The 27,701-nt window shown below is 35.8% G+C and overlaps 1 protein-coding gene across 18 annotated transcripts in view; it reads right to left on the bottom strand.

Moving 5' to 3' along the window:
• LOC108000905 (uncharacterized) overlaps positions 1 to 27,701 on the bottom strand; it is a 212,793-nt gene that overhangs the window by 11,837 nt on the left and 173,255 nt on the right. For 10 of the 18 annotated variants that reach the window (XR_009830275.1, XR_009830276.1, XM_062076564.1 and 7 more), the window contains 18 exons: positions 20,802 to 21,063; positions 19,669 to 19,829; positions 17,974 to 18,083; positions 10,348 to 10,539; positions 8,429 to 8,521; positions 7,847 to 8,083; positions 6,667 to 6,747; positions 6,044 to 6,193; positions 5,634 to 5,654; positions 5,244 to 5,511; positions 3,567 to 3,962; positions 3,084 to 3,227; positions 2,818 to 3,008; positions 2,258 to 2,491; positions 1,078 to 1,569; positions 615 to 797; positions 446 to 548; positions 223 to 357 (listed from right to left, as the gene is read on the bottom strand). Coding sequence is in view for 15 of the 18 variants with exons in the window: in XM_062076564.1 (XP_061932548.1) it covers positions 223 to 357; positions 446 to 548; positions 615 to 797; positions 1,078 to 1,569; positions 2,258 to 2,491; positions 2,818 to 3,008; positions 3,084 to 3,227; positions 3,567 to 3,962; positions 5,244 to 5,511; positions 5,634 to 5,654; positions 6,044 to 6,193; positions 6,667 to 6,747; positions 7,847 to 8,083; positions 8,429 to 8,521; positions 10,348 to 10,539; positions 17,974 to 18,083; positions 19,669 to 19,829; positions 20,802 to 21,063 (3,453 nt within the window). In the remaining 3 variants the exon portion in view is untranslated. The remainder of the gene's footprint in view (positions 1 to 222; positions 358 to 445; positions 549 to 614; positions 798 to 1,077; positions 1,570 to 2,257; positions 2,492 to 2,817; positions 3,009 to 3,083; positions 3,228 to 3,566; positions 3,963 to 5,243; positions 5,512 to 5,633; positions 5,655 to 6,043; positions 6,194 to 6,666; positions 6,748 to 7,846; positions 8,084 to 8,428; positions 8,522 to 10,347; positions 10,540 to 17,973; positions 18,084 to 19,668; positions 19,830 to 20,801; positions 21,064 to 27,701) is intronic. The other 8 variants (XR_009830277.1, XM_062076560.1, XM_062076559.1 and 5 more) reach the window with 7 other exon arrangements.

The raw sequence follows: 27,701 nt of genomic DNA, 5'->3' as shown, positions 1-27,701 counted from the left end.
TCTTCTAGTTCCGATAATAAAATTATAACAAATAAGAAAAAATTATACAACATATTGAATAAGCACAAGCCTTCTGCACTAAAAATAAGCAGAAGGCATGAAAGCTAATAAAATTGGTCATGCTATCACACCACTATACACTAAATATTATTAGATTCATGCAAAATGAATCAAATCGAATAATCGGATATTTGCATTTTGAGAAGTCAGGATTCAACGTACCCGCCACCATCTTGCTCTTTTCCATAACTTGCTTAGCTAAAATTTGATTCAATTGTAGAATATGCTCCCTTTGTCGTTTTTCTTCCACTACTTTTCTCTTCAAGCTATCAGATTGCTCGATATTAATATTGTCGTCTGAAAGAAGAATAAACGATTCATTTAACCATATAATATTATATGCAAAAAGTACCCGGATGTAATGAAATTGTGAAATGATCCATACCACTTCCGTCTGGCGCGGTCACGGTTGTTTCAGACAACATCTTTCTTATTGCTTCCGCTTTCTTCAATCGTTGCTCCTGCTCTTCCGCGGTTAACTCCGGTGTCTACAAATTGCAATTGTTTTAAAATTCTATCGAGAAAAGAACGTAAAAATAATTAAATTATCTCACCTGTTCAGGTATGTATCTCTCGGGAATCACGATCTTATTCGGCGTTCCCAAAAGTTGATCGATAGTGCTCTCGTTATACTTCAACTCTTTGTGGCTCAACGTCGATCTGACGACATCCGGAGCATTGATTCTCGGCCTGAGCGCTCGTTCCATGTCCAGGTCGTCTCTGGCTCTCCCCATTCCCTGTGCAACGTTGCAAAAGAATAAACAAAAGCCTTCGTACACCCAATCGTACACATTTCACGCTCGCGACAATGAAACACGAAAAAGCAACGCCACAGGACACGACAAAGTTGGAAAAATGGAATCGACAAAGGAAAGAAAGAGAAACTAATGAATTGGGATGACGATGAAAAAAAAAAAAAGAAAGAAACACCAAGAGAGAAATAGCAAAAAAAAAGAAACGAGTAAAAATACCAAAAGAAAATAAAAATAGAGAAAAAAAAAAAGAAAGAAATGATACCATCTTTGAGAACGTATCCTCTAGGTCGAGGACAGGTTTGCTACTGGACACGGTATAGTGTCGCCTTTTCTCGCGAGGGATCTGCCTGCGTCTCGGCCCCTCGACTTTTTTCTCTGTCATCTCCTTGATAATCTGTCTCGCCGCCTCGCTCTTGAACACGGGCGACAATTGAGGCGAGCTCGATGTGTTTACATTCAACGACGAGCCGTAAGCTTTCTCCTGACCTTCGAGGTTGCTCGATGTCAACAATTCCGGACTTATCGGTTCTTGAACACTCGCTTGATTCTCGCCGTACTGCCTGTACGGTGTATAGTACGAAGGCTGGTGATGATGGCTCGATTTGATCGTGTAATTTTGCTGGTGGCTACTAGGACTGTAGGATGGACTGGTCGAGTAATTTGGCGAGCTGATAGGAAGATGCGTGCTCGAGGCGAGGCTCTCCGTGTACGGCGACAAAGTACTGTCCGAGCTTCCTTCCTGTTGCGTTTCGAACTGCGTGTCGATCGACGGGCGAGATAACGATCGAGGGTGGACCGTGGAAGTGGAGGGCCGAACAAAATAAGGCGTCGGGGTGAAAGGCGAAACCAATGAAAAAAAAAAAAAAAAAGAAGAAAGAATAAAAATGCGTGAAATCATGCGTATCATCGTGGTGCTTTTGGTGCTCTTGGGTGGATGCTTGGGCGCTCGTCAATTTTGGCCTTGATCGATGCGCTGCGCGCTATAGTATAGTATACGTAGACAGATTTTATTTATAAACAGAAGAAAAATTTTTGGAAAATTTTAATTCCTATTCGAAAAGGAATTTAAATTCGATGTTTGTCGTTTTTTTCTTTTATTTATTTATTTTTTTCTAATTATCAAGAAACGCGTATTAGTGTGCGAGTTTCACACAACATATAACAATATCATACAATATCAAAGATGATCGAACAATATGAATGTAACACGTGCAAAATAAAGTTTAGCACTTAATTGTTATTCACGTTTTACGTAAGAAAAATAATAAATTGTTAGCACAATGAATGATGCTTTCAAAAATTAATCGAACGTAAAAAGAATTTGAGAGGGGGGGGGGAGATAAAATATGGATCAACGAAGGGGATTAATGTTAAGAAAGATCCATTGGATCGATTAATTGGCGCATAAATAATCGGTTCAGAGAAACACTGGAATTACTTACTCTGACCTTATTACGTCTGGCCAGCATGGTTCTCAAGGCGTGCATGCTATCGCTTCTAGGAGGAGGCACAACCGGAACTTGATGTATCTCCGGCTGCTGCAGCCGTTGCCCGCCGAAACCTCTCGGCAAAGACATGCTTCTTTGGAACTGCACGTCGTCCAAGTCCGTCAACTGGACTGTGCTTTGAGCGTGAATCATCGGCGACTCTTCTACCACCTTTCCTAATTGAGCCTTCTAAAAATAAATTGATTGGGAATAGAGTGAAATAAAATTGAAACAACGTCGCTGCTGAGACACACTATCGAGTTTGCCAAAGTTCTAATGTCTAAATAATGATAATAATGTTTCTAAATTCTAAAGAAAATTGATATCTCTATCATTTCACTTGTCAGGATTGAACATTTGTATTCTAAATTTTTAAATAATAAGTTTTGGCATTTTTTAACATTTCTTGGGGAAAAAATGTTAAATAGGAGAGGTATATAACGAACATTCTTTCACAAGAATCGAATGGAAAAAGAGAGAGAGAGAAGGTGATGCACGAGACTCGAGGATATTACCTCGAACTTCTGAGAACCTCCTAAATCATCGTCGCACAATCTCTTCGCACCCCCGGGCGCTTGAAGCCCGTTCGTTAATGGAATTCCAATGTTTCCAGTTCTGTCTCCTCTATCTCTTTGCCGTCTTTCCGATTCCCGCTTCACTATTCGCACGGTCTTAATCTCTTGTTTCTCACGGTTGTGGATCAAGCCTTGAAAACACACAATTATAGTGAGTCAGCAATCTATATTGTTGTAAAGATGATTGCGTTATTGATTTCGCTTACCGGTAAACTTGTTGTCCTCGTTCTGTCTGTAATTATCGTTCAACAACGCTTCTTCGTTCAGGGATGGAGGCGGTGGTGGAGGTGGAATGTACTCCGGTGGAAGAATTGCGCCATTTGTCAGATTCCCATCTTGCTTGCTGTTCTCTGAAATTGTGTAGGTAATTAAATATGGAACATTTTTCATTGAAGAAAAAAATCATTGTCAAAAAAACATTAAAAAGTAGAGAGAATCAGAATTAACCACGTTACATGTTAGTCAAGATACCTGGTGAAAAATCATTATTCATATATTCTTTAAATCCAATATTCATCGCCAAAACTTTTCTCACTGAAATTCCATTCTCTGCCAAATTCCATCACACTTTTTTTTTTAATAAAAGTTAAATTTCTGCTTCAAAAATTCACTCATTCGCCTGGAGTTTTTGAATTTGAAAGAAACTGACTATTCCTTTTCTCCCCAAAAATTGTACCACTCCTTCTCACCTTGAATTCTAGAATCCGTGTTTATATACAACGGAGCGACATTCGCTTGTATAAGACCTCCTTTTCCTTGCATCTGATCCTTGAGAAGCTGTTGCTTCAGCTGATGCTGGTGGATCTGTTCACGTAACTGAGGGGAGAGCGAAGAAATATGATTCTGCGGCGATTGGGGGTACGATTGCAGGTTGGCTTGCTGACGACTCGTGGGTGACGAGTCTTTGATCTGCGTCGGTGAATTGAAATGCGGATACGGTCCGCCGTTCTGCTTGCCACGGGGCGACGAGGATAACGCGGGGCTCGATGGCGAATCCAAACCGTGATCCAAAGTTATTCCGGAATCGAGGTCGGTCTCCAACCAAGAGTTTTGCGTTCGCTTCTTCGGCTGGTGCACTTGAGGAGCTGCAATAGTAACAATATGGGATAGAATTGTATTTGATTAATTCTCTATAATATTATATAATAGAAGAATTTTGATGAACTCGATAGAACAATTCATTTGAAGCAAAATTTGTACTAGAATTTGATACTTGTAATTGAAAGGTCTAGTATAAAATATATATAACATATTTATAAAAAGTATTCAGATATTTATTACATTTATATTTATCATCTAAATAAAATTCATCTAGAATAGACACAAACAATAGTTTTGATATTATTATCAAGTATCTTTCAATTGTTCAAATATTTTCCACTGAAACACTCATTTTAATGAATATTTCTTAATTCTTATTATTTCTTAATTAATTATATTTCTTAATTAAATTTAAAAGATTAAATATTAAATATATTAGAATTTTTTAATTTAAACACTAGAATTGTATTTGATTAATTTTCTATAAAATTATAGAAGAATTTTAATGAACTTGATAGAACAATTCGTTTGAAGCATAATACAATTTAACAATACTTGTAATTGAGAGTATCTAGTATAAAACTTGTCCATTTATAAAAAATATTCAGATATTTATTGCAATTTGTTTTTTGTCTGATATTTCAAAAATAATATCAGTATTTCCTTTTGTTAGATCTAAATTTTTATTTTCAATATTTAAAATCTAGGCTAGACACAGACAGTAATTTTGATATTATTATCATCATTTTCTTTCAATTGTTTAAATTGAAAATTTTCCACTGAGACTCATTTTAATGAACATTTCTTAATTAGTTAATTAAATTTAAAAAATAAATGCGATATTAAAATTCTTTAATTTAGACATTAAAATTGTATTTGATTAATTTTCTATAAAATTATAGAAAATGAACTTGATAGAACAATATTTGAAGCACTAGAATTTAACAATATTTGTAATTAAGAATATCTAGTATAAAACTTGTCCATTTATAAAAAATATTCAGATATTTATTGCAATTTGTTTTTTGTCTGATATTTCAAAAATAATATCAGTATTTCCTTTTGTTAGATCTAAATTTTTATTTTTAATATTTAAAAACTAAAATCTAAGCTAGACACAGACAGTAATTTTGATATTGTTTAAATGTTTTCCACTGGAGCTCATTTTAATGAGCATTTCTTGATTCAATTCGGTTAATTAAATTTAAAAAGATAAACTCGATATTGAATTAAAATTCTTTAATTTAGATCCGGTTATACTTTTATTAGATTTAACGTTTAATCTTTGGCTGGGCAACAAGAGCGAAGCTCACGCATCGGCTCACCAGAAGTAGGTTGCGGTCGGATCTGCTGCACCAAGTTATGAGACTTCTCCGTGAGCTGTCTAACTTGAATACTCAATTCCTTTCGTTGTCTCTGCAGATCACCGACCAATTGTTGAACCCGTCTCAATTCCGCTTCGAGAGGGCCAGTGGTTGCCGAAGTGTCCCTGGTCACGTTCCCCGCGTATCTTCTCGACGCTTGAAGCTTCTGTCGAAGCACAACCAGGTCTTGTTCCAATCTCGCGTTCTCGGCCACCGTCTCTTCGAGTTTCTGAAAGAGATACGAGGGAGGGGGAAGATTATTCCTTGTCCTTGACGCGTGCCAGTAGCACAAGCTAAGGTCGACGATACGAGCAAAACGGAAATTTATCTATTTCTGTGCTTTTGATTTACCTGGAAGAATACCGGCTTTACCTGGAAACAATGAATGGGACGATTAAATCAATTTCTTTTTAGGAACCGCATACTATTTCTCTACTTTCTATATATATATATATATATGTATGTATGTATGTATTGTTTCGACAAGAGGGGAAAATCCTGATTACTTTTCACTTTGAAAGAAATTCTTCGTTCTTTTCGAAGAATGGAACGAAATTCGAAAGAAAAGTTTTCGATTGAATTCGCGTCTCTTTGTCGTCGAACAGAAAATACGCGCGAAATCGATTCAACTTTTATCCCGCGCCTCTTGTTCGAGATTAAAACTCTTAGAGATAGGAAGAGAATTTTTTTCTTTCAAAACGCGGCTTTACTTTAACCGGCCAATCAAAAGACTCGTTGAGAATAATTCAGATTCATCCTACCTTCGAGTTGTGCGCCAACAACACCCTCACTCTGCTCAGCTCTTTTTCCAACAGAAGCTGTTGCTTCCTGTATCTCTCCGCCTCCGCCAAATTGCTCCTGCTTCCTTGCAGTTTGTGCCGGAGACCGCCTAGAGCTTTCTCCAGGATCTCCTGCAAATCGAGAAATCGAGAGGAGGTTGATTCGTTGGGAAAAAAGTGATCTCGAGCGAAATTTCGTAAACATTGGATAAAAAATGATTAATTTTAATCGTTAATTTTATATTGTTTTCTATCTAATTTATAAATCGTATGATTTTCAATTTATAATTTTCATAGAATTCCTTGTATAAATAAGAAGAAGAAATTTTCAGAAATCGCATTCAATTTTACCATTTTATGATCCTTTGAACGATATATTTCACCAAATTAAACAATTGCATAAGTTGATCGAATATTACGTGATCTTGCGCTAACGTATCAATTACAAGTACGAATACACAACACTCGTCACGTGCGTTAATGATTTACGAGCGCGAAAAGAAAGAGCATTCAAAAAAAAAAAAAGAAAAAAGAAAGAAAAAAGAGACGAGCAGAGGCAGACGCGTTTTGGCATTTTCGCAGATCGGGCAGATCGCGTTACTCGCCTTGTCTTGCTGAAGACTGTGAAGTGTTCCGGATTCCTCCTGGAGCAACCGATCCAGTTTGTAGAGCTGCTGCACCTTGGCCTACGACACACAAGCGGCGCTGTGAGTTAACCTTGAAGCTTCCACCCGAGCGTGGAACGGATTCGCGTTTCAACCGGAATCTAGCGATTCCGCTAGAACGAGCGATGCTCGTTGTGTCGTAATCGTAGTCGAAGAAAAAAGAAAAAAATTGCGGTTTTTAACACAACGTCTCGTATTTCGACGCGTATTAATCATAATAACGTACAAAGCTGCACAAAGGATCTTTAAATCGTATTCGAGTTCGTAATTTTCCAACCCACACGCGTCGTCTCCTTATTTATTTCGTTCTCGATTTTCCAGGTCGGTATTACGCACCGTTATGGAAGATCCCGCTAATTCGTATTTACCATGAGAACGTTTTCTCGGTAGGTAAGGTAATTTGTAGGGAAGTGCACAAAAGTAGTATCTATTATGGTACAAAGGGAAACTAATTCTTGAGATATATATATATGTATTCAAACGAAACGTGTTATTCTGTCTATGTTTCTTTTTGCTTTTTATAACAACTTGGTAGACAACCTGTTTTTTTCTCCCATTTCCGTTACTATCTGGAGAAGGGAATATTTTTGTTTCATACACAGATTCTTCTTGATTTTCTCGCAAATAGGAGATTCGTATTTTTCGATTGCATTTTTGGAATTATTTTATTTGGATTTGATTGCATTTTTTTCTTTTTTTACAATTGTTTTTTCTTTTTTTCTTTTTATACGTATTAAAATATTGACGTTTTCCATTGAAGAAATGTCGATTTTTTCATTCCACGTTGAATATATCAATCAACAGCAGCTTTGAAATTTTATGACGTATGTTTCTAGAGGATACAATACACCTTAAACATTTTTACCAGTATTAACAAATTAACAACGTTAAATACGCCACGCAATAATAATATTACCAAATTTTAAAATTTTATAATATATTTTTAAGTAATTGTAGTTTACTTAAAAAAATTTTATTTATAATTTTACAAATTACTGAATTTTTATAATGTTCAACCTCTAATAAATACTCTCAGCTTGCCTCGAATGATAAACCTCAGATGATAAATTCGTAGAAATAATTTCATACTGAATTAAATTAACTGTTAAATGATCGATACCTGTAATTGTCCGTGGTCGGGGCTCAATCGGTCCCAGTCCCTTCGCTCCTCGGCGAGCAAACGCTGCTCCTGCACCTTCTGATTGAATTCCAACCGATGATCCCTCGAATTGTCGTGCGCCAGATCGTGTCGTGAACCGGATACACTGTTGGTCCCATTGGCAGTGTTGCGATTGTAGAGGGAGCCCAACTTCACCATATTGTCGACCAGATTCACCAACGGCTTGCCCTTCTCGTACTTGACGGCGACAAAGTATATACATACATATATACATATATACACAGGTTGCATCGAATTTCCAACTTCGATCAACTTGGCCAAGTTTCTCAATTAATCGGGCTAACCCTCGAAAAACTTGCCACCGCTCGACGAAACTCGGACGGAATAATTAAGCAGCGGGGCCGTCGAAATAAATTTCGTTTCGTTTAATTCATTACCGCCGCTCCTATCGTATCGATCTTTCGATTTTAAAACTCGTATTTAAAAATATTATACGTTGGAAAAAAATAATTTTTTTTGAGAGCGACCCGATATTCGAGGGTGAAAATTTTACTATCGAAGTTGGAGAATTTTTTTTCGTACCTGCTTCTCGAGATCCATCAGGTGTTTCTTCAGTTCGTCGAGCTTCTGAAGGTTCTCCAATCGTCGCGGTGTATCGAGCTCTGCCAATCTAGCCTGCGGGTCACAAAAGATGGACGATTTAAAAAATATTTCTTATCCAATCGTTCTCTCTAATGGTGCTCCTCCTCTGCGAATTTCTTCGTTCTCTCTACGAGTTCCTCGAATTTCATCGAAAGACGATTCAACAAAGTCGATAATATCCAGGAGGATACAGAACGAGAAGAATCAACGAACGAAACGTCCATTTACCATTTTACCATTCTAACCTCCCTGGTTACAGATTTCTATCCCATCACTCGCTTTTCACAGAAATTTCGAGAAAATTTCGAGAAAATTCGAAGACCAGTTTTGTATAGAAACGACGAGAACACCACTTATTTTCGCCGAATCCAGATATATAACGATTCGATGGCCTGATCACGATTCACCTCACCGAGATCGACGAGAAGAGAAAGAAAAAGGAAAAGAAAAAAAGAATGGGATAACACGACGAGGAGTGGTTCAAATTTTTCACAAAACTAATAATAATTCGTGCATTCGACGGAAGATGGAAGAGAAGAGATCCTGGCTCTCGATTTCGAGAAAGTTGACGGTGTTTTGAACGAGTCCAACGGAAAGAAAAGAAGATAGAATTGAAAAAATAGAGATCCGTTCTAATTCTTCTTTCTCTTAAATTTATCGATGAAATAGTATTTAGTAATTCGAATAAATTTTTCTTTTTTATATAAGCAATTTAAATTTGAGTCAAAACGAGATGGAGAGAAAGAAAATAATCCATGAGTTGATGACGAGAGAGCGAGATAAAAGTCTCTTGTTTCATCCAATAGGCATTGATATAATTCTATTTTTTTTTTTTGTATTTGAAACAAATCTTTATGGAAACAAGAATCTTTTTTCTTAAAAAAAAAACCTTTATTAATTGCATTATTCGATTGAAGTGTAAATAAAAATCGATTGAATCGTAAAAACTACGTAGAAACAGTTCTTTCGAGTTATATTATATTTGTAGAGATTGTTTCGGAAAAGTACGTATCGCCTCGGGGCAACCGAGTCGGTATAAAACGAGTTAGAGTGAATGTGATCTTACGTAAAATGGATTTAGAGTCGATTAGGTCGGTGCGTGTTGGGTGAGAACGATAAATTGTGCAACTGTAAGTCGAAAACTACGGTCCAAGTTTCTTCAATTTTTTTTCACTCGATGTAAATTATTTCGAGAACGATAAATTCGTGAATTTCGTTCGCGTATCCAACGCGTGGAAAATTTCTCTTTTTTCAAAAAAAGGAGAGAAAAAAAAAAAACAACATTCGATATAGAAGAAATTTGTAGAATCTCGATGATGAAAAAAAAAAAAAAAAGAAGCATCTTTCGAAGAATGCGACCGATCAAAGGACAAAGGTGGAATTCTTTTCCGAGGAGGAAAGTTCCTATTCTAATGACGTTCTTCTCCTCGAAACCGATGTCCTTGAAACCGGTTCTCCGCCGCGGCATTTTTCGCGCGGATAACAGGATTCTCGATCGCGGTTATCTATCAACGTCGCTCGTGAAAATATCGATCTTTCTTTTTTTTTTTTCTTAAAAAAAGTTCCACGAAATTTTCGAGACGAAACTCGGACGAGAGGCAGATGCGTGTTCGAAAATTGTCGTTGAAAACGATATGATTAAAGCGTTGTTCAAGTTGGAGCTTCTTTTCGTTTTTCAAGATGGAGGAAAAGCTCGAAAAGAAGCTCCATCCGCTCGAACGACACTCGTCGAAAGCGATTGCGCAACGAAAGAAAACGACGTAAAAAAATCGCAGATGCGAGTCGAAGAGAAAGGTACAGCCTCCGTCAGTCATATACGTCGTCCTCGTTTAGGTGGTCTTTCTGAAAAATGTTCGGACCTGTGCCTCGATCTCCATCTGGCAGGTCTCCATAGCTTTGTAGATGGTGGCGTTCTGCCGGCGTAGCTGGATCAGCAGGAGCACCAGCTCCTCGTGGGTCCTGCCGAGGAGTTCACCGGCGGAAACGCGAACCAGTCCGTGGGCTCCTTGCTGATGCGCCAACTTGCACCCACCGTCTGCTCGCTGGTTGCTCTGTCGAGGCATGCAATCTTTCGTTAGGGACTCGCGGGAAAAGAAACGAAAACTCTGGCTCTCTCCCCTCGCGGCGAACAATTCGGTGTGCGAGGAAAAAAACCTTGGCAAAAAAATGGCAACGTCGATTCGGCTCATTTCGAGGATCGAGCTCTGAAAACTATATTGAAATCGAGCCGAGTTATTCATTCATTTTCAGCTTCGGCAGAGATCGATGTTTTTCCAAACCATTGCGTGCTCCATGATCGTTCTTTTCAACCGTAACTGTTCGAGTAAACTCGATAAGGAAATTTAAGAAAAAAAAATTGATGCGAAATTATTAGTAACGAGCGCGAAAAATCATTGAAACGGAGAGTGAGAGCAACGGTCACGGCGCGCAGGTTGGGAACCGCTGAGCTAGATCCATGTAAATAAATCGAACTAAATATTAATGGAGCATATGAACGGTTGTATGTTATATTAGGCTTGACGAGTTTTTTAAACTCGAATCGTCAAGCTCAACAATGATCATTGGAATGGAATGATTAAAAAATTGAAAATGGTAGACACGAGATGTACATGTGCGCGTGTTGTAACGAATACAATGTGTGACGGAGGTTTGTTTTGTTTCTTTTTCCACGACACGTTCTCTTATTAATCTTGACACCGAATTATTTCACCATGGATAAGACTGAAAAGCGAGAGAATCCTTCGGCGTTTGTACGTTGATGCATGGTTAAGAAGCGTTTTCGGTGAATGATTGGCATGGGAAGAATGAAAAGAATGAAAAGAAAAGAAAAAAGAGGCGTGAGAAAAAAAAGTTGAAAGTGAATCCGTTCCATTGATCGAATGCGGAAAATGGATGCAAGAAACAAATATCGCACGAAAATTTGCTCAAACATGTATCAAGTAAATAAAGGATAAAGGAAACAGTGCTCAAATGATACTGAAACGAAGAACCTATATTATTAGCAAAACCTAGGCTTAAAAAATCGACACATGTTAAAAAAAAAATCTACCAATTCATTCTACTAATACAATCTACTAGAAACGCTGCAGCATATGTATGCGCATATCCATCCACAATACACAATAATAATAAAGAAGTTCGTAGCTCCTGTGTTAATAAAATAACCTAATTTACCGACAAGACAAGCCTAAACAATCGAGAAAGTTACAAATCCCGACAATATTCCCAACATTTAATTAACACTTAACCTTACTAACTTAACCTTAAAAACGATCTTAAAAACACGTTCGAAATCACTACGCACTCGAAACAAACTTCAATAAACCTTTGAACCTCTTTCTTTCTCTCTCTCTCTCTCTCATCTCCATCCAAATCTACCTGCACAGAATTATTCTCGACTCGTCGATCCCGCAAACGATCTTCCTCGTACCTGTGTTGTTCAAGTGGTGCTGGCCGCAGGTTCGGTGGAAACCATTCCTTCTCTCTTTTCCATCGAACGAGACGAAGAACGAAGCTCAAAAACGAGACGAAAGGAGGCGATATCGTGGAGAACGTCTCATATCGAGAGACGTTCTATTACCGTGAATAACCGTGGCACAATGGAGAGCGGCGAAGAGCGTCGCGAAGGTGGAAGGAAGACTTTGGAAGACTGGCGTGATGCCCGGCCTGATCGACTCGCCTGTTCACCGACTCCTACAGTACCGGCATGCACCGTGGTTCCTTGCTCGGGCTTGTCGAGCTATCGTTTTGTATGTTTTGCCTCGAGATCTGGCTGGCTTCGCCTCGGCCTATGTTCCCTCGGTTAAGGCGGCCTTTGTAACTGGGATCTGATTATAATGTCCAGCTTAAATACCCTCTCTACAAGGAACGCTATTCAAATTGATGAGAAAATTGCGCCCATCTTTTTTTCTTTTTTTCTAGATTGGAAGTGTGCGTCGTAGAGGTTAGGAAAACGTAAATTAGAAATAGAAGAGTGTCGACGAGAGATCGTATGGATTATTTACACGAAAAATTGATTAATTACGTGTTTAATTGATTGATATTCCCTTTTTATAATTGATTACAAATATTTTTCTTGTAAGAAAAATTATATAGCCTTTTTTCTTGGATCGTGGAAAGTGTATATTACAAAGAATGAAAAGATATGTAGGTTATTTAAATTGATCTAATTGCATTTTTTGAAAATTTTTGAATTTTTAGTAACTAAATGGTTACTAAAAAGACATTGATCATTTGATTTTTGAACAGCACATATGCGTTCCTCTTTGAGCGATGCTGTTTAAGGCTTGTTTCTTTACGGAACTTTTTCCTCTTTGTCGTTGGCTGATTCGACTTGTTCCGTTTGCTTGTTGGTTGCAAAGACAATAAACGGACACTGCTCGAAATAATTGGAAGATTGTGTTACGTTTGCCGGTCTAAAATAGTTCCGCTAAAATAATAGAAGCACAGAAATTGTTACATTCCGTCTCTCGTGGAGAAATGTAGTTACAAAATATTTATTCGTATTCAATTGTTTGGTTCGAAAAATATAAGAGTATCCTAATAATACGCAAATACAAATATTTTTCCGCTCTAATGAAATCTAGATAAAAAAAAATAATATTAAATAAATCTTCCAATTAAAATAATTATTCTTTTTAAAATATTTTTTAACGAACAAAAAGTTCTTAAAATTATCAAATATATTTTTCAGAGATTAATTTAGCCATTCTTATTCAATCCTCTTCTCTCCATATTTTCTTACTACATCTTTTATTTCGTATATTTAACAACTATTTCGAAGACTCGAAGCACGCGAAAGGATATTTTTAAAATTTTCTATTGTAACATGTGCGCACTGGAAAGCATTTCCAGTGGCAACCGAGATTTTCGAATTCTTTCTCCAAGAGAAACTCGAAAAACTCCTCGACTTTCAAACTATCGGGATTAAGACCTTCCATAGTCTCGAGACTTCTAAGTTTCCGAGAATTCGGAGAGCTTTTAACGGTTCAAAGAATCGTCTCTATCTGATATCGTCGTTTTCAAGTATCCTAGCTCTTCAAACGATCTTATTTCGACGAAACGGATATACTTTCACGGGGAAAACTCGCGAAAACTTTCATCTTCAGTATATCCTTCCTTCCATCTTTACAAGATACAAGCATCTATTTAGTATTCCATTTTCTCGAACACTTGCCTATTTTTCCGTAATGCTACAAATTATTATAATATTCAACTTTTTTTTTATGGATTTTATCCTATCCAGTTTAACAAAATGATATTATTAAATTCGTCTTCATTGTCTAATTATGAAAAAAAAAAAACATAAATGCAATAAATGCAAAAAATCGAATTTTTCCATATCTTTAAACAATTGCTAAAATTTTGATGAAATTTTTGCAATGAAATATAAATTTAGTTAAAAAAAAAAAAATTAACTTGTTACGAACATGATCTTCAAATAAAGATTAAAAACTCAATGTTTAAATTGCGAGGATTTGAATTATCCTTTTATATTAATCCAGCATCAGAAGTAACAAAAGTTTCTATTTTTCAACGATCGAATATAATTAAGCTCACCCGTTCCCACAGCATCGATCGAGAATGGATCGAAACAAAGAAACTCTTCGGGCGAATGTTTAACGAACGATATAACGCTTGTACCAACATTCTATTCAAGGCGAGTTTCCATTGTGGAGGCAGCTTAAGGCCTGTCTGCAGTTGCCTGGCACGGTGCCCTTGCTGACCACTGCTGACCGTATGCAGGATCGACCCTGGCCCTTACTTCTCTTAATCCTCTTTTCTTCTCATCCTTCTCTCGTTTACCTCTTTCGTTTCTCCCTCTCCTTCAAACTTCTTCATCTTTTTCTTCTTTAACTTCCACTTCTTATCTTGTACTTCTCCTCTCGAGTTTTTCATTCTTCTTTTTCGTCCTCACTGGAGAATCTTTTCAACCACTATCTCTCTTAACGTATGTAGTAGGAGGACGACGTTTGTGTTACTTTCTCGTTGAATTCGCGTGTCCTGCAGCGTCCAAATAAAGAGAAGGCTCGAGAAGGGAGGTTTGCTTGCTTTGCTTGCTTTCCGGTCTGTTTCCATTCGTATTCTCGAGTGCGAAATGGTGTCGTGGAATTTCTTCGATACGATTCGATAAAATGTGAAAAAAATTTCGGCTAATTCCACGATTATATATAATTTTTAAGTATTCGATACGTTTAAACAGTTAAGATTTGAGAGTAAACAATTGTGACGAACGAAAATACGATTTTATTGTTCAAATATTTGCGATAAAAGGACAGGTAACATTATTCGATTGGAATACCAAACGTCCTTTCAGAACAGAAGCCAAGAAAAGAAATTCGTGTTCAAGAAGGAATTGCGATAAAACGAGGACAAGTTATATAATATTATGCACATGTAACAATTGTAAAAAGTTTGCTTGAATTGCGTCCCTTGTAAAGTAAATTTTTTATTCGAAGAAGTATAATTATATGTATAAAATTATATATTTATATATGTGCGTAATGAAGTGCAGTGAAGTTTATAGAGTATTTTTGTATACAAAAAATTCATGCTAAGAAAAATAATTATATATATTATCAGAATCATGCTGAACATATATTAGGCATTCTTGTTTTAAACATATAAATTATTTTAAGCGAAAGTAATTAAATTTCGATTTAGACAATTTTAGTTAATGAAATTATTTCAAGTAACTAGAACGAAGACTAATTATACCATAAAATAAACAAAATATGAAAAATATGAATAAAAGAAATCGATTTATATATAAATTAATTTAAATATATTAATAGATTCTAAGATATCAAGAATTTTCCTTTTCTTCTTTATATCAAAATATCTTGTCATTATCATATAAAAATATCATTATGGTATTAACAGTGATAATTCGATATATAATTATGAATGAACATCGTAATATTAATTTGTAATTGATCAAATCTCGACTAGAAAATGCTACAATTCATTAAAAATATCTCAATATATTTTAATAGAAATATCTATAATCTATTTTCATTTTTAGCTTAAATTAAATTAAATCCAAAATATTTTCTACACAGCATTAAATTATTAAAAGATTCATCGCTATTATATATAATATATCATCACAGAATTCGCAATAGTAAATTTTATATGATAGCTTGATATATACATACGTTACGTTACATACAATTACGTTAGGTGAGCAGCACAATATTAATTGCAACCGATCAAACTTCAATAGAGAATGATATAATTCATCGATCTCGATACAACATCTCGATATATCTGAAAGATAAGAATATCCAAAATCCTTTTTCTTTCTTAACCTAAATCAAATGTAGAACACACTTTTCTTTTTCTTTTCTATTCCGCATTTGTCAGATATTTCAGTATTGATAATATGACAATGTCATTAGAGAATTCACAATAATAAATATCGAGATTGTCTCTGATAAATGTATATACACTTATACACTAAATGAACAACGGAATATTAATCGCAACCGATGAAATCACCAGAAGAGAATGGCACACGTGTTCGTTGTTATCGAACATGTACACGCATGCATGGTAAAAGATGCATCTCTCCTATTCTCGATCGCGTATGATAATGAATTTCTGGAACAAGCAGGTTGCGCTAATGAAAATGCTTGGAAACTCGGCATCAAACAGACGCGGTTGAATCTCTTCTCTTCGGACACCAGGTTGAAAACATCGAATCCAACCAATGGCTGGATTCCTCGCGTAAAGGGGACCGTACGCGTGCATTCGTGAGTTTCAATGGCTTTCATCGGTTCCTTCGAGCATGTCCTCTTCCATAATGGATATCATTCTCTTCAGACTGTTCCCGGTTTCGAATGCTTTATACACGTGTCGAACGACTTGGCTGCGTTCACAATTCGATACATTTGATTCGATGTTTTTCATCCAAGGATCAAATTCTCGATACGAGATACCGATACGAAAGAAAATCATTATATACCGACTTATCGAACATTGGGAAAGTATATTCTAGAAGTATAAACTATAGTGTCGATGGTAACTTTAGGAGAATAGAATACTAGTGTAGCCCTCTAGTGGTAATTTAACACAATTCATTTAGGGCTAATCGACATCGCATGTGTTCTTTGGAAAATGATTTTGAAGCTTGGGTTTACTGTGTGATCAATAGTTAGTGGTACAGTTTTGATGAAGTTGGATTTGTGCTGTTTGAATTGCAAAAGTTTCATTAGTTTTCCGTATCATTCCGTACATTGTCTATATCGAAAATATTAATTTTAAAAGTGATTTCTTGATCTTTAATAAATTATGGAGAAGACTTCGTTTACGAAACAATTTTTTTATTTCTATTAAAGTTAAAAGTTACCAAATCTATTGAATCTATTTATATTTGAATTGGATGATTCGTAACTTTGGATCAGCAACATGTTTATTCGATCAGATACAAAGTTTAACGGTCTAACAACTAATCGATCTACGTGTCTAAACAAACGTGAACTAACCAAAGTCGATAACTCGACAAACCACAGCCACGTGTAAAGTGAAACTTTAACACGATGACCGTAATATCGCCCGCTATAAACCGCAGTTCTAACGTTTCCACATTTTCCGCCTTAGTAGATAACCTATCAGAGTGCATAACTGAACAATTAATCTAAACGATCTATAACCAATATACAGAAATACATCTATAACAATAAATACTAAACAATAAAAACTATTCTTTCTATGAATGATAACACTGAAATCTTTCCGTAATATTTATAGTAATATTTTCAATTTCTACAATTAGACGTTAAAAACAAAATTATACAATAACATTATTTTATATTAGCTACATGTTTAGAATATATTAGCAAGGGATTCTAATGCAAGGTTAATTAAAATTCTACGCAATTTTGATCTAATCCTTTTCAAGCCACAGCAAGGTTTTTGCAACTAACCAATACCGAATTTAGTGGAATAATCGACTAAAGAAGGTTTCGATCGACTTATTCGGCGCGCAGTAATACAAAATTGAATGCGATAACGAGAGAATTGGTATGAGTTCGATCGTCTCGAACATTCTCGCGGTCACGAAAATCGGAAACGCGTTCGTAATTAATTCTACTCGTAATCTACTCGCTGCGAAATCGGTGGCTCACCCGAGGCAACATTTTAATTAATTAGACTAATGGAATTTACATGCTGGAACGATAATGCGGACTACTGCACACTCGCGAAAGGACAGAACCTTGGGACAAATCGTGTAACGTGCGAGCGTGCTTGGTTTGCTTGTCACGTGACATTAATTGCGTGTACATACGCGTGAAAAAACGGTGTAACGATCGCAGAGAGGGAAAGGTAGAATGGAAACTAGGAGAATAGAGAAGAGTGTGAGAAAAAAAGCAAGTGATCAGCAGAAGCTGTGTGTCGTTATATTGGATTCCTTTCTCTTTCCATGCTTCGCCATGCCAATCAACTCGAAAATTCCGCTTGCGATTAACTAATCTTTCGCTCACCCTTTTGTGCAGCAACTCGTTGTACTCCCATACGCGTTGATTCTGCCTGATAACCGTGCCTCCACCACGATCCACTTCTCTGCCGATCGGGCTCACCATTTTCCTTTCAACTGTAAAATATATTGCGAAAATAAGAATAACATTTAAGAACGTTTTTTATATGAGATGAGATTTGTCTTGAAACAAATGCATTATACATTTAAAATCTTTTGGAATTATTTAAATCATGCCATGCGTAGAGGTTAGAAAATGCTATATAAATAGAGGTTAGAAATGACTTCAAATCGTTTTATATCGCTTTGTTGTAGAACATCTTTGGAGCGAAGGAATTTTTTTTCATGATTAAAGAAAATAAAGTAATATTTTATTCTCGGATTTTTTATTCTATTATATATTTTTTCTTTTTCTTTTTTCAAGTTTATAAATAATATTTTTATTCTTAGATCTTTCCAATAGATATCATCAGAAGATTTTTAAAATAAAATAAATTTTTAATCTTGAGTACATAAAGAAATATTTTTCTACGGAGTAGCAGCGATATTTATCTCAAAGTTGACGATACTTAAAATTTCCAAAAGATATATTTTATATTACGGGCACACGTGAATATGACAGAAATATCGATGATAAGAAACTTTTCCTTTAATCGTAAGTGAAACCTGCTAGACAGAAATATAGAAAGCGGCATTTAATATGCATAGTAAACTGACCCAGACAAAAATTCAATACGAGGCAAATATTGGCTCGATATCGCTTAACCGTTATTCGCATTTGAGCATTGACCATTTTCACTAATGTTTGCTCGATAAATTATTCAGTTATACCTGATACATTAAGTAACATACCATATACGTATACATACATTTACGTGCATTAATGTAAAATTTCAACAGAACAGCCACGATATGATATTATAATATTTATTACGTCAATTTAAAATTAAAAAAAAAAATTTCTCAGAGCTTATGAATAAAACCAGGTAATTAAATCTTCAATTTTTTCTCGTCGCAAGTGACAGAAACGAAACAATTATTGTTAATAAACCAATTTAACCAAACATTAAACTTATTTCTCACGAGACACCACCTACAATCCCGTTTCATCCATTTCTCTAATTCTCTAATATCCTTTAGCGAGAGAGCATCGAAAGAGGTTAGCGGTTTGCCCCACTGTACGTGGGATTTCTATTACTCCTCGTGTCGCTTTGTGCGCCTAGTCTCTCCCCGCGGATATCTGAATAATTAACCCCACGGCGGACTTCCACCCTTCTTCTCTTCTCGACAGAGTTCACCAATTCTTCCGATATTAATTCTTCCAATTCGGATTCAATTTGTGTGATTACTTTTTTTTTCGTCGAACAAGGACGCGAGCTTTCCGGAAAGAATTTGAAATGTAATTTAATTCCGAACGATATTCGTGTTGCGACACGAATGGTCGAGGTGAGTAAATTTAGAGAGACTGAAGAGACTGAATGAACTTTGCGCGAATTTTGGGGCGGAGATTCGATAGTTATTTGTGTTCGAATTAATCGAGGAAACGTGATAGAAACTGTGGATGATAGTTTGAAGAAGGATTAAGATTTTAAAGATCGATAGATTTAGATTACGAGTTATTGTTTAATAAAGATTTAGTTTCAAATTGTAAATTATTTCTACTGCAATTTATAGCGTAGATGTGTAGGGTATATCTTCTTACTCGGACTGTGAACTCGTATGTCGCTGTCGCTGGGGCTGGAGACTCGGTGGTCATTCATGGAAACGACCCTTAACGCCCCGGCCGGACTCATCAATCGTTGAGTTGCGTGTCCACCCGGAGATGTTAACCTTACGTCCTTTCCATCGTTGTTGCTGTTCAACCTACAAAGTTTCGATATCAAGCGGATAGAATATTTTATCCAGCTTATTATCTAAGAGAGATTTTCTTTCGTATTTTTATCATATTTCACTTATAATTTAAAATAATTCACTTTAACGTCGTGCGCGTATATTTCGTATTGCGAAAAGTAATCGCAGCTGGATAAGGATTAATCATTGAATATAATGGAATACAATGGAACAAAAGTAGCGGAAGAGATAAAACGTTAAGAATAGGATTAAAGAAATTTAATTTTCCCAGTTAAATTACTTAATTAATAACTGTCACAATGCGAAACATTTTTCGATATAATTGACTCTTTTTCTATATTATAATTATACAATTATTATTATTATAATCGATACGAAAGCAAGGAGAGATTCGAAATCGCGGAATATCCCCCCTTCGTTTCGATTTCTGTACCCTGTGAATGTTCCTCGGGCGAATAGTTTTTATCGTGGAGGAACACGATCGAAGTAGAATTGCTGACGACGTTCTCGAAGAAGCATACGCTAGTTTCGAGTCCTTTACGTACCCAAGGTGTGAAACAGCCGGGAAAAATGTGTCGCCGGGGGAATTCCAATGCCGATGCTTCTCGCCAAGAATGCTCGAATTCGTCCATGGCAAGCAGTTTCTCGCATTGGAATTTTCGAACGTGTGCGCGAAAAATCTTTTGACAACGTGACTTTTTAAAAAAAAATTCTCAATTTTCATAGCTCGCGCCTTTGAGCATTCACTGACAAAATATCGAATAAAATCAACAAACATTTTTTCTTCGAAACCACCACTAATAAATATTTAAAAAAATCATGAAAATTCCGATTCCAGTTTTTCCAATTTATTTTCTTATTCCTTATTATTTCAAAAATAGCTTCATATCGTTTTCCCTCGATTCAACTCTCGTGCTTTACATTTTACATTTTTTTTTTTTTTCGAAAATTTATATTTCAAAGAGAAAATCCTTCGTCACTTACATCCCAGATCCGGTCCCAATGTCACCATTGCTGGCGACTCGCAATAGCTGCGAACTGGTCATGTCGTTTTCCGATTGTCTGACCGATTGAGGGGTGGATTGGTGGAGGGGCAGGGGCTGCCTGTGCGTGGCATTGCTCCTCGGCAACGGGAGGGTGGACACCGTCGCTGGGGGTTGAGTTTGCGTTCTTTGAGCCAGTTGTGAAGTGCTGACAGCCCTCGGCGGAAGTGGGTCCCTTCCTATCACCGATCCGGATCCGGACGCTGCGAATAAAATATTGCTCGTCGTGAAACACTCTTCGATACGAAAATGAATCTTCAATGTTTATTTATTAAATGTAATATTTGAACGTGTTCTTCCTTTTCTCTGAAAAAGTTAAACAAATTTCCAGCCAAATATTTCGAATGTGATTTAATTATTTTCGATATTTTGAGAGTCGGTTGTTGTCAAAATTACAGTTAAGAGAACAATAAATATTTTTCTCTATATTTAAGTTTTCTATATTTGATTCATTTAAATGCTTCGTATAAGAAAATATCCTCCTCTGACGTGAATGTTAAGAGAAATTAAATTAAAGTTAAGGCGATATTCGGTGATTTTTTTTAAGTATTTAAATTAATGTCGCTTCATATAGAAAATATCCTCCGTCTGTTGAGAATCAGAGTTGAAAGAGCATTCGTTTGCAAGGAGGGTTAAAGTACCGCGACATATTGAATATTAAAGGGATACGAGTTTTAATTAAATATTTCTCGTGTCATTCATTTGTGTATATATATATATGAATAATAAAATGTATATACACACACACACACAATATTCGAAGCTAATAATAAATACGGTTCCGCTTGAGAAATGTTGAGAAACGGCATAACCACGTACAATGACGCTTTCGATATTTACGATCAAAATGGCACGCCGCGTCCGCAGCAGCTAATCTTTATTTCTTGGAAAAAGCAATGCAATCGCGGGACTTTCACCTCAGGAATTTCCTGCCCGCACTTTACACTCATCGCGGCTTTGGTTGGTTTCGCGCTGTGGTTAAGGGAAACGTTCGTCCACACAATGCAACTGCAACGTTAATATTCATAGGTTCATGGGAGTATCGAATTTGGTAATAAGCAACGCGATTTCTCTCACCACTTGTAAACTTTGGAAATTTGTACAAGTGTTTGATCGGACAAAAAAGAAAAAAAGATTATTTGATACGCAAAATGCGAGTGAAAATTAAAAATTTTCTTCAATACACTTTTTAAATTATTCTTGATAAATTGATGAATTCAAATTCTGGGAAACCAAGAAGCGGCCAATCAAGATCGAGCAGAGCGATTTATCGGGCTTATTAAATGCAATTTGGCAAGGTTTGACAAACGGGAGGACTGGCACTCGACCTGCTTCTTTTCGAAATGAATTCCAGACACGGATCACGTTTGTAGGTTCGATTGGTATAATCGAAAGGATAAGCCGATATATTCTCTATTTTCGACGATTTTGCAAGGCAAACGATTCATTGGTTAGATAAATTGCATTTGCGCGAGTACAAAGAGCATTGCACCGATTAATTATGGGATTTGAACTGTGGATTTGTATTTGCCATGTTCGATATATAATTAAAGATCAAAGTCTTAACGCGCTTTTGATAAATGATGATTTTTATTGATTTAATTTTCGTTTTCTCTCAATATAGAGACAATATATTACGTTTTGAATAAAAAAAAAAAAAGAAATTATTAGAATTACAGGAATGACAATTCTGTAGATTTGAAAGGTAGATTTATTCTACGAGCACTCGCGACGCACAGATTAAAATCGGTGAGTAAGGGATACTCGGCAGTACACAAAAGATTCGAGATAAATTCAATTAACTCAAGGGCGGATCACGTCATTGTTGTCGCATTATTATTCTTCGTAAAATCAATTGTATATATGCCGACACAATACTACGCATCGCCAAGCTATTGTTTTTTGAAAGAAATTTGAAAAAGTTAGTTGTACAGAAAAATTTCGCATTTTATATTTTTCATCTATCAATTTCCACTCGAAATATCAATATATCTGTACGAGAAAATGTAGAAAATGCAAGGGATCAAAAAAAAAAAAGGAAAAATATGTCACCGTTTCATTATTGAAATTCGAGCCGGGTCCTCGATCGAATTTGAAATTCCGAAGCGGTATGGAGGATGCGACGACGCGGGCCAAAGTAATTGAATCCAGCCCGCTATTTTTACGAACAACGGGCGTCTGTTAACGCGAACGATGCGGAGAATTTCTCGTGAAAATGCGATGAACACGAGGACATCTATCGGAAGAAAAATGGAACGCGAAAAATTTTCAACGAACTACTTTCGTCCCGTTTTCGTGTTAATAATCGATCGAAATATGCGACGAATTAATTGCTGTGCTTGATTCGTCAAGGTTTCAAAAAGAAATTATTTCGTGGGATAAATAGGACGTCGTTTGGTGATAAAGCTAAATTTACAATTAGAACGACCTTTCCTATATAACATAATTTGAATTAGTGTCACGTCGGTTTTAGGTTAGGTTACCTTGAGTTGCGTTTATTCGCACGGTAAAACGAGCATCCGGTTTTACGAGGATTAAACGATTATTTTCCTCGAGGATATAGTTGATAGCGATAAGTGGCGCGAGAAAACAAATAAAGAATATTCATCGGTATTCGTCGAACTATTAAATAACTTCCCGTAAATTCAATATTGTATCAATATTCCACTGTGTAATATTCTCATTGCTTATGTAGAGCTACATGAACTAGAGTACCTTTCATTACCTCTATTTAACACTTTCGTTACTACGGGCGACTATAGTCGCTCTGCATGACATGCCGCATATTGTACATACTACGAACGATTGGAGTTATTGTCGAGTATCTTTCCTTTATCACTCGTTTCTCACGTAATAATTATTATACAATTACGTTATTAAAAAATTATTAAAAAATTATTAAAAATGTAATTAAAAAATGTGAATGTATTTAAAAGTTATAAATACTCCGTTTTGAGAAAAGTTTTTTTTCCCAATAAAACCGTCAACGCATTGAGGATTGCAATGAAGCGTAAACTCGGTCGCTGGCGATCACTGCGCACACTTTTGGCGCAGCAGCGGAGAAATCGCGCGTAGCAAAAGCGTTCGAAAATTCAATCGAGAAACAAAGTAATAAAAATTTTTCTCGCCTCCACCGATAAATCTGTCTTCAAATTTACGGAAAATTCTTCTCTCTCTCTTTCTCTCTACCATGAACCTATCCTATAATGTTCCATGAATTCCACGAGTTCTCGGGGAGATCCTGGAGCGCCGAAATTCCGAAACGTCGCGCAACTTTTAGAGGGGAAAGGAGAGGCGGAGCGCGCGTGTCGCGGCATGCGGGACGCGCGTAAAAAGGAGTTTTGAGCGTTGGAGGGCGTAATTGAATCTCACGGTGGCGGGCTGTTAGCGGCGACGCGGGGGCCATAATGAGCAGCCGGATGTTTTGCGGACATGGGAACGGCGTGGAACGAAATAGAACGGAACTGGTGGTGGCCGGTCAGGAGGGGAATTACCGCAGGAACCGCCTCGTTTTAACAGAGGAACAGGCCGAGGCTGGAGACACGCGGGAAGAGACGATTTATCACGTGCAATTAGCCTCAGCCTCTGTGGAACCAGGCCATTCTGGTACGCTTACGCTTACGTAAGGAATACGAGTCGCCTGCTGCGACGAGAATATGATCCGTCTTTGTAGTTGGACAGGGATTTTCCTTCGTTTCTATCTCTGTGGTTTCATTTCAATGTTAGGAAACCGTTCGATCATTGTTAGATGACCATTGATTTTAAACCTAGAAATTGATAGATTCTTTAATTAACGTGATTTTTTTTTGATGCGAAAAATTAAGAAAGTAATTTAGGATATAAATTAGAATATACAAATTAGAATATAAAATCAACTTTTCTTTTTTAACAAGAAAAAGAAGAATAAGAGGTTTTCGAATCGAAGTTCGAACGATTTAAATAGAGATTTAATTTTTATGGATAAGTCGTAAATGGCTGTGATAAACCACGCAGAAAGATATTTTTGGTGGAATATAAAGATTCCATTTTATATAGATTTTTATAATCAATTTCTTTTCATTATCGATAAATTTTTTTAATGCAAATAATCCTATGGAGTTCGATATAAAATGTTTATAAATATATATCTGGCATAAAATTTTGTATAATTATCCGTGTTTATAATGAAAAGATTTGTAAATAGTATTATTTCACATTTTGTGTTCTATATTCTAATATTTGGTAAAAATGTGTATCGAAAATTTTTTTACATAAAGAAAAAAGCTTTTTTCTTTCGATTTGCGTTAAAACAAATTGTATTTCGACGAAAACTTATTTAGGGAAGAAAACAGAAGAAATCGGGATAAATCTGAAGCAGGACAAAAGGAGACGCGGGCGAATCAACAACTTTCTATCGACCACACCGAAGATACACACTTAAAAAACTCAATTTCCTCGGTTGTCCCTAAGAAATCATATTAAAGCTTCACTTTAAGCTATTGTTCTCCACTTCAACCTATCGTCCTCCACTTCAGACGGCGCTCGAGTAGAAAATTTCATCCCTTGTTTTGTGAACGAGGAAAAAAATCGTGGAAAAGATGGAAAAAAGGAACACATAGTCGTACCTCCATAACCCCCTAATTTTGTACATTTCCCTCTGCTTTGAAAATTTTTACCCATCAAATAAATTTATCTTTAACCAACTTTCTTCAGTAAAATATATCTCGTATCGTTATATTGATCTATCTTTGCAATTAAAAATTTAAAGTATAATTTGATTCTCATAAGGTAAAACAAATATGAAAATTGATATGCAAAAATGTCGGTTGAAGCGCATATTTATATATTAAATCGAGTGGATGAAGATAGATCCGTTTTATCTGGAACAAAATTAAATTGCAATTATAATTTAATAATTAAATTTCATTTCAATTTTTATATTTGTTTTTAGAATCAATATCCTTCATTCCGCGAATAAAGTGACTTTACCTTCGACAATGGAACGATATATAATCCATAATCGATGCATGATGATGTTTATTTTCTTTTAGAATCCTTTAAAAGAAAATTCTTCCTCGCAGATGCATCGAAATGGAATACATTAAATAGCAAAATTGATCGCGAACGGTTCCTCGACATTCTTTCCCGTGATGGAATGCGTGACGGTGCATTAAAGATGACTACAATTTGCCGCAGTCCATTCTCAAACGATTCTCTTTCCTTTTTTCCTTTTTTTTTTTTTTAAGCTTCCATGCATTTCTCGCATTCACGTAGTAGCTTTGACACGTGACGACCTTTCGTTCCGATTTTGTCCGTGAAACGTTGATGAACCGATTGATCAAGATAGATTTGGAATGCGTGCTCCGTTTTCAAACGAAGTCTTTGTTTAGAAAGTTTCTTTAGATGCCTTGGACGTTTGTTGGAAAAAAACATTCCTTTTTTGAAAATTGCATCTGTTTAAAGAAAGATGAAAAAGTTTCTCTTTTTAACATGCACCTTTTTATATCTGTGAAATATATATGATTTATTATATTGTGAAAAAAAAAATAACATAATGGAAAAATTGAAATAATCCAGTTTGAGAAAATTTTTATCACTTAAAACAAAGATTATCGTTAAAACAACGACTTTGGAAACTACTGCTTTTAGCACGAAATAGAACTTAAACCAAAGTTGCAAAGGAGTTAAAGTAATTAAACGTGTTCAGAACCCCGTGTACAACAATGCATTAATTCCATTTCGCACCTTTTTCAATTACGCGGGTGAAAAATCTCGGGGAAATGCATAGCTATCGTTAACAAACTGTTCGACGCGAAAAAAATAAAATAAACCTGGATAAAATGTAAATCTTCGTCTGGATTACTTTTTATATCGAAATTGATTAAACGAAACCTCTCGATTTGCTCAGTCCATATTTCCGAATCGTTGCTTTGCCGCCACTTCTAAATTGCCTCATGTTCACTTCTGTTTATCCATACCTTTATCCAATGCAATAAATTAATTCTCATTAATTAATTTTTTCACTCGAATTTCTATATATTATTATATTTAAAATATAATTTATCAACCGATATAACGAATTAATTACATTAATTTTACCTGTACGTTTCATCAATTCCATATTATATTCATCTCAATGATATCAGATCGGGATAAGAATCATTTTACAATGAAACGAGGAAACGGCAATTCACGATGACAAAAAGTTAGCATGTTATACTTATTAGAAATTACACGCGCAAATAGCGACCGAGTCCAAAGGTATCTGAAAAAATATGTTCGGTGCATTAGAAACAGGAAGAGCCGATTGCGCCAAAGATTTACGTCGATCGCAGCTGTCGCTTTTGGAATTCGGTCGAAATATCAGAACAGTGACATAGCACGGCGGATGTTCGCGATTTACATGGATTTATCTGGAACTGCAGCTTGATAGTGGGCAAGAAGTGGATGCTTTTTTTTCTATTATTTTTGCATTTGTAAATCGTGACACTTGTTCCATATTATAAAATTTCGATGTCCGTGCAATTACTGAAATATAATTATAATTTTATAATTTGTTATTTTCATATCAATTTTCTATATTTGATTTAATTAAAGAAACATCGAACGATGAAAGAAAATTTGTTCTTTTCTTTTCTTTTATGAAATTGTACGACAAATATAAATTAAAATTAAAACACATTATTATAAATGAAATTTAATTTGATTCTGATAGATACGAAATATATTTACGTATAACGAATCATAACCTTAAATTATAATTTCAAATTTTCTTTTTTTAATTAAATTTATTGTAATGAATCTTATAATTCACATCAACTTTATCCGAATTTGTCATATTTTCGATAAATAATCTCAAAAT

The sequence above is a fragment of the Apis cerana genome, linkage group LG6 (genome assembly GCF_029169275.1).
Source record: "Apis cerana isolate GH-2021 linkage group LG6, AcerK_1.0, whole genome shotgun sequence".
Lineage (NCBI taxonomy): Eukaryota > Metazoa > Arthropoda > Insecta > Hymenoptera > Apidae > Apis > Apis cerana.
The sequence above is the reverse complement of the archived record's forward strand: the minus strand, read 5'-3'. Positions and strand labels throughout refer to the sequence as shown.